The 10,901-nt window shown below is 38.6% G+C and overlaps 2 protein-coding genes across 2 annotated transcripts; one reads left to right on the top strand and one right to left on the bottom strand.

The window, feature by feature from the left end:
- Positions 1 to 3,486: 3,486 nt before the first annotated feature.
- On the bottom strand, positions 3,487 to 4,260 carry LOC111605070. The gene is made up of 3 exons (XM_023323405.2): positions 4,039 to 4,260; positions 3,747 to 3,977; positions 3,487 to 3,687 (listed from the first exon to the last, which is right to left on the bottom strand). The coding sequence occupies exons 1-3, from the start codon at positions 4,136 to 4,138 to the stop codon at positions 3,644 to 3,646; spliced, it is 375 nt and encodes a 124-aa protein (XP_023179173.2). The 5' UTR covers positions 4,139 to 4,260; the 3' UTR covers positions 3,487 to 3,643.
- Positions 4,261 to 4,571: 311 nt separating this feature from the next.
- Positions 4,572 to 10,682, top strand: LOC111605112 (BTB/POZ domain-containing protein KCTD5). Its single transcript, XM_023323463.2, has 5 exons — positions 4,572 to 5,505; positions 8,408 to 8,593; positions 8,661 to 8,726; positions 8,793 to 8,983; positions 10,332 to 10,682. Exons 1-5 carry the CDS (start codon positions 5,320 to 5,322, stop codon positions 10,342 to 10,344), a joined length of 642 nt encoding a protein of 213 aa, XP_023179231.1. The 5' UTR covers positions 4,572 to 5,319; the 3' UTR covers positions 10,345 to 10,682.
- Positions 10,683 to 10,901: the final 219 nt, after the last annotated feature.

Raw genomic sequence — 10,901 nt, 5'->3', positions numbered from 1 at the left:
CACTGGCTCAGACAATTAAGGGGAGGAAAAAGGTTCATTAGGTAAGTTCACGCATTCATATTAAATACGTGTCTATCTCCTGCGAATCGTGTTATGATATTAGAGAGAACTAGTTCCATGCCACATACGAAGTAAAGGGGATAGCGCGGCAGGAGATGGGGGCAGCTGAGTTGGCAGCTATGTTGAATCATTCGGGATATCGTTCAATTGAACGAGTCAGTGAAACGAACCACTAAGCTAGTTCAGTGAACTTTAATGCCCATGGTCGATTCGTGTAGTTCACTAACAGATTCATACACTATACATTTAAATCGTGCTTGTAAGGCAAAGAACCAATTCCAAGTCAGTTCGTTCAATTGAATCGGAAATTAACTACTGAGCTAGTTCAGTTATCTATGAACAGCAGAGCTATGTGAAGTGCAGCTTCCATGATCAATTCGTTTGCTTCACTTACAAGCTCATAGTTCTAGCTGAACTAGTTCCATTTGATTTGATAGGGGCTAAAGATCATGTGTTGCATCAGTTCGCAGCTCGTTCAATTAAGTTCGCTTAATTGTATAATGAACTATTGAGCTAGTTCACTGATGGTTCATTTATTCATCGTGATCGAAAATGTTCAGTTAGTTCAGCACTTTGAACTAGCCAATCAAATTGAACTGAACTAGTTCATTCAATGGACCCACTTATGGCAACTCTCATTTCAATTTTTCACACAACATCAATTGTTTCGACTTTTGCCACAGCCACAGAACATGAAATGCTGCATACCCTTAGGCGCACACAGCATATGCCAATGTGTGTGTGTGTGTGTGTGTGTGTGTGTGTGTGTGTGTGTGTGTGTGTGTTTGCATGAGTTTGCTTGACTTCACAGACTGGCACTTGCGGGAATCGACAATAAAGCATCAGGCAGGCAGCCAGGCAGCCAGGCAGCTTGCGTGTGACAACTACATTGACAGGACACCGATTTCAATAAGAAACAGCCGAGGCAAAGAGGGAGTCGAAGAGGGAGATAGTGAGGGAGAGAGCGGGGAGGGGAAGGGGAGAGTGTGGTTGTGTGGAATGCTAAGCTCGCTAACAACTCAAACAATACAACAATGAAAAACTGAGAAATAAAACGAAAAGGAAAACACTCAACATTCGAATACCCTTTCAAGAGAAGATAAAGAAAGAGTAGGGAAGAGAAGAGAAGTATAAAGAGTAAAGATAAGAAACAAACTACAATAAAGGAGAGTAGAGAGATGTGGAACTTAAAAGAAGCTAAGAGAAAAGTGAGTGAGAGATAGAGAGAAGAGAGAAAAGAAAAGGTAGAGAAGATCATTTACAGAGGAGAGTGCACAGTGAAGATATGAGAGAAGGTATATATATATATATATGTACATATATGATATATATACCTAGTCAACTATATGCTCCATGCCGACGAAGCACTACATAAGGCCTGAGTAGTTTATAATACCCTGCTCTAGGGCATTTGAGCAAATAAACAGGCAGCGAGGCAAATGGCAAACTGACAACTAAAAGCGTCGGCGAGACAGGTACCACGTGCTCGTGTTCGTGTGTGCGTGGGCGTAGGCGTGGGCGTGAGCGTGTGCGTGTGCGTGTGCAAGAACCTTACCCAGTTTGAATGTCCCTGTCCGAGTCCATGTCGAAGTCCTTCTGCTTGACTAATGTTTGCTCAGCACGCAGTTGTCGGCTTTTTGGCTTTGCCGATATGCGCCTCGCATTTCCTCAGCTTTCACTTTGAGTGCTTAGCTCGATGTGAAGTTAAGCTGAATACACACGCACACACATACACACACAGAGGGAGGGAGAGAGAGAGACATATTACAATTTGTGCTGTTCGATTTGTCGAGCTACTCGTCTTTGCATCTTCAATTTGCAATTTGAATTTGTGTTTATTTAGCTACATCCACTTTTCATACTGGTTCACTAAGTGTCAAAGCGAGTATATTGGTTGTGAAGAGAAAGGAAGAGCAGAGATGCGAGATGAAAGAAGATAGAAGATGGAAGATGGAAGATGTAAGAAAAAAGAGAAGAGATAGATAGATAAATAGAGATCGAGAGGTCGAGATAGAAGATGAAAGACGAAAGTTGAAAGATTAACCATGAAAGATAAAAGAAAAGGTTGAAAGACTAAAGACTAAAGATGGAAGATCAAATGGGCTAAGATATTTGTGTCTGCCCTCTCATCTGATGGAGTGTTTAGCTTTCACGTAAACAGCCGCTACAGGCGAGGCCAGCCAAGTCCACACAGTTTTAGAGGTTGCCCTCAGCTTTTGCAGTTGCATACGAGCGAGTATCGTGCAGTCGGCCACGATCGGCTGCAACAGTCCAACTTGCTACCTGGCAACACTTAAGTGGAGGAAGAAGAGGCTGTGCTACACACTGCTAAGTGGGCTTCGCTTGCACTCAGAGATCCCTACATAACAAGCCAGTGTTGCAAAACGTTAGGCAACGCAAATGAACGAATTTATCCAAACAGTTGACCTGTATTTATGGCACTTGTTAAGTTGGCTGCACTTCAAGAAAATAAACAATTCAAGCAAAGTCTTCACTTCATTCAATTCAATGGGCAGCTAAGTTATGAAGGTTCCCAGAAAATACGATACGATTTATCAAGCTCAGCGGAAGTGAGAAGAGAGAGCGAGAGCAAGAGAGAGAAACACAGAGAGAAGGGTGGAGAGATGCGGAGGCAATAGCGTGTGCTAATGATAACTAGCTGTTAATTTATCTTGCTGTTAAACACAACGAAAAACCTTTTGCTCTTCATTTTTTATGAAATGCCATTTGTCCAAAACCCAGAGAGCGGGAGAGTGTGTGGGTGAGAGGCTTTAACTATATGAAATGTTTGTTCGCTTCGGTTCGGACATCTTTTTCACTTTGGCGCTGTCATTTATCTTTTTTCAACTTCATCTTTTTGCTTTTTATTATCCTTGTTCATCCTGTTTGTTGTCATTTTGTCGTTGCTCGTCATTTTTCGTTTGATTTAATCATAATTCTTTCAGTGGCCCAGCCACCTCCTGCCCAACCTCCCCATCTCCTAGCCATGGCACAGGATATCAGAATCGAAATCTAATTTCGAAATCGAGCTAACATTGAACCACATGAGGTTGTTTCTCATACCCTGCCGTAGCGAGGAAATAGGGTATATTGGTTATGCTTATCTGTATCTGTAGCTGTATTAGTACGTATATCTGTATCTGTATCTGTATTTGTATCTGTATCTGTATCTGTGTTTGTTATTTGTAGCTCTTTTACAGAGTATCGTGCAGTTAGTTACACACAACTGCAACTTTCGAGCTCTCTAAACTGCATTACATAATATTTTTTGGTTCAATTCGATTTCCTTCCGGTTTGGCAAGATTGGAGAGAGTGGAAGGGAGGGGCTAAGGGGGTCGGTCACAATCTTAACTTGAAAAAAATTTTTGGTGCGGCATCATCGCGACCAAATTAGGCAAAAACCACTTCGAATCGTACAATTTATTAACTAGCTCAAAAAAATGGACTCTGGCAATGATATCATAGCAGACGCCAACGCAAAAATAACGACGACTGGTCGAGCTGGCTGGCTGACTGTCTGGCTGTCTGGCTGGCTGACTGACTGGCTGGCTGACTGGCTGGCTGGTCTGCTGCGCTATGCTTTCTAGACAGCCTTGACTTTGGCCTTCTCCAGTTGCTTAGATTTGACTGCAAGTAAGAATTTGGATTAGTCATGCTTTCAGCTGCTGCAACTGGATTTGACTCACCTGTGATCAGAGCATCTGCATCCGTGGGCGCTGGCGGCAATTCTGAAATTTCGCTCACAGCTCGAATGATTGTCGAATTGCCGCTGGCTTGAGCCTCCGCCCTTTGTTGCACCTGTTTACGCAGCTTGCGCAGGTAGGCGGCCTTGTATTCGTCGCTCGGTTTGCCGCCCAGGCCATAGCTGACTTCCAGCACGGTCAACGGTATGACAGTTGACGAAATGGCAACTAGATCTGCAATGTTTATTAACCATATTAAAAGTAAAAGGTCATATTATAAGTCGAATAATTTTACCCGCTTCGTATTTCTCATCTGGATTGCGTTTATATAGCATGGGCGTGGGCGAAGCGAATGCTAATAAAAATATACACAGAAGCGTTATTTCCAGTTTCATCTTGCACGTCTGTTGCACTCAGCCGCTGTTGGTAAACTAAAAGCGTCTGCGCAAGTTGCTTAACAGATTTGTTTAAAAACCCAGATAAACGCTTATTTTCGTTATTTGGCGCCTTACTTGAATGATATCTTTAAAATAGTGGCCTGTTTTGTAGCAGACAGCTTTTGTCCACTCTAGCCTAATGCGTAGCTATCGATATTTATTTATGGAACAGTGCTCGAATGCTTATATGCCAGCATATGCTTCTAAGTACACATGAATCATTGGCTTAAATATTTTTTTATTTAAATGTAAATACCAATTTATCGTATATTTGTTTTATAGCATTTAGCATTTCTATAGCGATGTCTTTCAAGCTATCTGCATAAACTACGTTGCTGCACACTTATCGCTTAGTTGAATGGTGTATATATATCGATAGGCTATCGTCGTAGCCTCCACAATCAATCGGTATTTCGCAGTGTTTTGTTTTTTAATGCTCATTGAAAAGTAATTTGCCATCATCAAATGCAAATGGAACGGTGACATAAATGAGTTTCACAAACCAAAACGTGGCTATATAGATAAAAACGCGGCGCGTAGCGGAACGCAGTAGAATAGTGTAGCAAAAAAGAGAGAACAATTTCAACAATTATAAAGACGCAAACAAAGACGCTGGTCAAAAGCATGAGTTGAAACTGGACAAGCACACACTCATATATATACACACACACACATATACGCGCGCAAGCAAGCCAGCACACACTGCGAGAAAGAGCTTGTGCTAGAAAGGGAGAGAAATAGAGAAACAAAAAGATAATTTCAAGGCAACACTGCGTAACGCAGGGGAAAAGAAACTTCAAATAAGGTGACAATTTGGGCGACGACGACGACGACAATAATAATTGCTCTGGTCTATACTAACAGTTAACGGAAGGAGCGCAACCACGTGTATATGTAGATACATGCATTTATGTATGTGTGTGGATGCATATGTATTTGCTTGTATGCTAACTGGATATTATTGGGCTGCAATGCAATAGCAATAGCTGTGACACTTGATTCAACATAACAGTAATAACTAACGGGAGCGCATTCGCCAATTCGCATTTCATACTCATCTTCGCAAAGGCAGCGCAATATAAACAGCAACCAACAGCTGCAGACGCATCAACATCAACAGTTACACCAACAACAACAACATGAGCACAGTGTTTATTAACTCACGGAAGAGCCCAAATGTGCTAAAGAAACAGGGCACAGACCAATGGGTCAAACTAAATGTGGGTGGCACCTATTTTCTAACCACCAAAACAACGCTCTCCCGTGACCCCAATTCCTTTCTGTCGCGCCTTATACAAGAGGACTGCGATTTGATATCAGATCGGGTGAGTTTACATACATAAATACACAAACACACACAAACGATATGCGATATATATACAATAGACACAAACACACACATGTATACACAAAAACGTGAATGAAGCTCCTTGCGCCTAAAAATTAATTTATTAATTTATTTATAGTAAGCATATGTGTATAAAATTATTATTTTTTTTTTTAATTTATATATTATTTTCATTTAGTATACTTTTTTATTCTCAAAGGATTTTGAGAAGTTAGTCAGGGCTATGTTAGCGAGTTTTCACTGTAGTTACATGCATAAACAGAACAATGCATCGATATATTCGTATGTGTGCGTAGCGGCCATTGCGCTCATGGCTGCCAGCTATGTTATAATTGTCCAAAAATTGTAAGCCAAAGTATAAACACGTATGCAAGTATGCGAACACATACACACATAAACAGCAGGCTCAACATACAGTTTATTCTGCGAACAATTACAGTTCCAACAAGAACAACGACAGCAGCCGCTAAAGCAGCAGCCAGGGCCACACCGAACTCCACTCGACGTTATCCCTTTATACTCGGCTGCATAGATGAGTGGAGAGAGTATCGTGACACGCATAGTTCAATAGTTGCAAAAGTTTGTAATCAAAAAAATTTGCAATTGCAGATTACTTCTAAATCAGTAAAGATAAGATACTATTTTTCTATTTGTCGTGCAAATAAACAAAATAAATTTATTTATTTCCTTTACTGATTTGAATCACAAATTAGATATTTATACAAATGTGATTTATGGTATATATATGAATATACAATATATATGAATATAGAATATTTGACATATGTATATACATATACATACGATGTTTTTTCTGGGTTTACTATATACTATCGAATATGCTATCTCTAGTTCTAGATTTCGTATTCGTGTTTGCGTTCGTATTTTACAAGGCTGCACTTGCATTGGCTGAGCTTTCTGTCACACACACACACACTCACGCAAACGCCTTAGTTATGCATGTGTATGCATGTTACTGTTGTATCCGAAACCAGTTTTTTTGTTTTCTTTTCTGCTTTATTTATATTCTGTTGCTGTTGTTGCCCGAGTCCTTGGCTTGCTGGGGGGTGTGGCCAACGCACGTTAAGCACAATTTTCTACATATATATGTGTATCGCCCACATAAATCTAGACATGTTTTTAGCTATCATAAATATATGAAAATATATATGTGGATAATCTATAACATATGTACCATGCCTGAATTATATTTACGATTTTCGAAATTTATAAACAAAGCGATTCGAATTGTTTGACCATTATTAATGTCGAAATGTGTTCGCTGCCTCTGCCGCTGCTTCAGCCGTTGTCTTTGTTGGTGCGTTTGCCTTTTGCTTTTGCCCCTGGTTGTGCCTTTAGTCTTTGGCTATGCATTTATTTTCTTCATATTTGCTTCGTCGTCTGCCTCTGACTTTGGCTTTGCCCCTGTCTTTGTCTTTAGGCCTTTGCTCCTGCCTCTGCCTTTGATTCTTTTTAAATCTTTAAATCTGTCTCTACTTTTGCCATTGCTTCTGCTATTGGCTCTGCCTCTGTCTCTGCTTATAGTTTTCAATAAAAAAGTTTGCCCGTTTGTTTATTTTTGTTTGATTGTTTTTACTTGCTCGCTTTTGTTATTGATTAAATTTTTTCCCCTATCCTCCGCCTCTGCTTCCGCCCGCTACGCCAAAACTGATGCCAAGGCAGCCCGAAGCTCAGTGCCCGCCAATTAAGGCACCCACATGCCATACGTGTGTACATACATATATATATGTATTTATATATATAAATATATCGGGCAGTCGGGCTGGTACCTAGATGAACGGTCTGATGAGTCTGTTTTGGGCGATGTGGCCGTTTAAATTGATTGAAGAACCGGAAAACATATATTGCTGACCGACTAGCAGATACCCTTTAATCAGCGTTAACCTAACGCATCTCTTTACTGAATAAGATGTTTGTAGCGCATGTAAAATACTATATAGATCGATGTTGAAAGATAATATGGAATAATAATTATAAGCGATATACATATGCATATGCTTCGATTGCATAAAAAAATATTGTAAATATTAATAGTAATCGATATGTATACGAACTATGTTAATGTTGATATTATGAACACATAATATTCGCTATAAATTTCGAAATCTACTTTTCACTTTTATATACCCTATAGATTTCATAAAACTTGTTTAGCAATTCGAATTGCGTTTAATAAGACAATCAACAATCGCATATACTCCATTACATACATGCATAGGTGTCCGGGGTATATGAAAACAAAATTCACATAGCTCAAAAGCAGACAGACTAACTGGCTATCTAACTGTTCGTCTGCCTGTCTGTCTGTCTGTCCGTCTGGTAACTCTTGTGTAAATCATTTACAATAATAAATGACTACAATGCATAGCGAAAGGCCATTACTGTATATGTCTGTATCACTATATGAGTTATGCCGGAATATATAATGGCAATTTGAGTACAAAACAACTAGGAATGGTACACAGTCTGCAATGCTCGACTAGCAGATATCCTTTACCCAAGATGTGTATATACTAATGTGTATATACTTTATATACTTATCAGATTTTAACTCTAGCTTTTGAGAGGGCAGACATTGATAGTTTTTATATATACACATTTTATGGGTTCAACTGATTCCTATTAAAACCAATATAATCCTTTTCGAATGGTTGTCTACAGGGTAAACATAATCCTTTCACCTGCTCATTGCATTGGCTTTGTCTGCCTTGCATTTCGAATGGTCACATAGGCTTAACTTCTTGACACATTTCCAATTAGACATATATGTATATTTATATATATATATATATGTAGTATATAGATATGTATGTGTAGAATATATTGGACTAATTGGTTTCGACTTTTCCGAATTATAGGATGAGACAGGCGCATATTTGATTGACAGAGATCCAAAGTATTTTGCGCCTGTGCTCAATTATTTACGCCACGGAAAACTCGTTTTGGACGGCGTCTCCGAGGAGGGAGTACTGGAGGAGGCTGAGTTCTACAATGTGACGCAGCTAATTGCGCTGCTCAAGGAGTGCATCAGCCATAGAGATCAGGTGAGTGCCTGTCTATCCGTCCAAAGTCACGTTTGTAATTGGATTTTATTTTTGCTTTTAATCGCAGCGTCCACATGCGGACAAAAAGCGCGTCTATCGTGTGCTGCAATGTCGCGAACAGGAATTAACACAGGTAATAACCATGGCAACCCACTGTTAAACAGGTGTAATAATAATCTTCAACTTTCCTCTGTTTCAGATGATCTCCACGCTTTCGGATGGCTGGCGGTTTGAGCAGCTGATAAGCGTTGGCATGCAATACTCAAACTATGGCCCATTCGAAAATAATGAGTTCCTTTGCGTTGTCTCCAAAGAATGCGGCTCGACAGCAGGACGTGAATTGGAGCTGAATGATCGCGCCAAGGTTCTGCAGCAGAAGGGTTCGCGAATGTAAGCAAACGTGGATTCTATTAGAGAAGAATACAAAGAGAGCTAGAGAGAGAGAGGGAGATAGAATTGTATTTGCATATATATATACATACATCTATATCTAAGTAGATAAATCAAGCCATTAACCATAACATTGCTTAATTAACCATTTAACAGCTGATTAGTTGATAATGCTTACTATCTGTTCGCAATGGATTTCCCATAGAAAAAAGCTTGATATGTATCAAGAGCCACTATGCTCATTGGCTGATTTGCTGACTAACTGATAAGACGCAAGAGTTTGACATGCATCAACAGCAGCCCCACCGATTCTATCTTGTAATTGTCACATTCAAATAAGTTACACAAAAGTAACTGCTGTAGGTGGATGCATGTAGATGTCGTGTATGTGTATGTATGTATTTAAATTCAGCTTTGCCTTGTTTAATTATATACATTATATATACAACCCCTAAAATGCACAATGTGTTCGATTGGACGGGTAACGAAAGTCAGCTGCTGAACTAGTTCAGTGATCTGTGAACCATAGAATTCAGTCATTCATAAACGAATGATATTTTATGTATTCGTTCTATTGTGTTCAACAGCTCTGTTCATCAATCGATGATGATCGACTGAATAACTAAGCTAATTGAAAATCGTTTATGAACGATTCAAGCAACTTAATTAACTGAACGATATGAAAAATATGAATGTGAACGAACTATTCAGCGAATTAAACTAGTTGAGCGAATCCAACGAATTCAGCAAACTGGTCTAATTTGTTAAATTAAAGTAGTGAAGCATATTGAATTAATATTGTTCATCAAATGGATGTTGTTTATCAAGTGGTACTTATTCAGCAGATTGAACTAGCTCATCAGATAGAACTAATTTAGCATATTGAGCTAATTTAGCAAATTTAACTGTTATTTGCAACTCAATGTTAAGACACACACTCTCACACACACAGATAAGACTAAGAACTTTAATATGACGACATAAGTCAAATATATATCTTTGTAATCTGTATATATATGATACTTTTATAACTAGAATCCTAATTTGAAAGACCAATAGCTAATGCATTTATGTACGTGCAATTCGTAGATATACCTATTGTAATAGGACTGTAGTTATATAGATAAATCAAATTGAAATGATTTCTGGTTTAGATATATATATATATATATATATATATATATACATATGTATAGTAAAGATTTTGTTATATCCAATTTAATTTTTGACTACCTAATAATTGATGTCAACCTCTTTCTCTCTCTCTTTATTTTCTTTTTTCTCTCTCCCCCACTCTTACTTTATCTTTTCTCTTTCTCTCTCTCTCTCTCTCTCTGTTTAATTGCAGTCTTGGAATTTAAAGTGCTTTTAGAGCATAGAGTGCTCATACCATCCAAAATAACACAAAATGTAACTCCCATCAGCAAACACCAAGCTTACTTAATATAACAAAGACAAGCCACAAACATCATGAACAACAACAACAACAACAACAACAACAGAAGCAGCAAAAACAACAAATATGTACATCAAATAAAAAAAACTAAATATTAAGAAAGAGCCAAACAAATACTGCAACAAAGATCCTTTTTGGCGACGATTGGAGAATTAAAGTTAAAAGTCATGCAGTCAATCATTCAATCATTAACTTGAATGCATCAATCAATTAAAGCGCCATTAATCAAGCAGACCTATAACAGAAACGAATTGAAAGAATCCTATTTGACAGTAGTTGGAGTAACACAACTAATCAGTTCAATCATTAGTCAATCAGTTCAATCATTATTATTAAAACATTAGCAACAGAATTTGAAAAGCAGCCTAACTAAGCATAAATTCTCGTTGCCAGCAATTGGGAAGATTGAAAAGCCAACAATCATTTGCCTAAACACATCAATCATTAAGTCAAACAGCCATC

The sequence above is a fragment of the Drosophila hydei genome, unplaced genomic scaffold (genome assembly GCF_003285905.1).
Source record: "Drosophila hydei strain 15085-1641.00,03,60 unplaced genomic scaffold, DhydRS2 tig00000358-arrow-arrow-pilon, whole genome shotgun sequence".
Classification (NCBI taxonomy): domain Eukaryota; kingdom Metazoa; phylum Arthropoda; class Insecta; order Diptera; family Drosophilidae; genus Drosophila; species Drosophila hydei.
The sequence above is the reverse complement of the archived record's forward strand: the minus strand, read 5'-3'. Positions and strand labels throughout refer to the sequence as shown.

What these genes read in the sequence shown, in the direction of transcription:
- LOC111605070 (XM_023323405.2), bottom strand. Translation starts at nt 4,138, where the DNA reads ATGAAACTGGAAATAACGCTTCTGTGTATATTTTTATTAGCATTCGCT. An exon ending in AGATGAGAAATACGAAGCGG is followed by an intron (nt 3,978 to 4,038) that starts GTAAAATTATTC and finishes TAAACATTGCAG; the next exon opens with ATCTAGTTGCCATTTCGTCA. An exon ending in TGCAGATGCTCTGATCACAG is followed by an intron (nt 3,688 to 3,746) that starts GTGAGTCAAATC and finishes TCTTACTTGCAG; the next exon opens with TCAAATCTAAGCAACTGGAG.
- LOC111605112 (XM_023323463.2), top strand. Translation starts at nt 5,320, where the DNA reads ATGAGCACAGTGTTTATTAACTCACGGAAGAGCCCAAATGTGCTAAAG. An exon ending in GCATCAGCCATAGAGATCAG is followed by an intron (nt 8,594 to 8,660) that starts GTGAGTGCCTGT and finishes TTTTAATCGCAG; the next exon opens with CGTCCACATGCGGACAAAAA. An exon ending in GCGAACAGGAATTAACACAG is followed by an intron (nt 8,727 to 8,792) that starts GTAATAACCATG and finishes CCTCTGTTTCAG; the next exon opens with ATGATCTCCACGCTTTCGGA.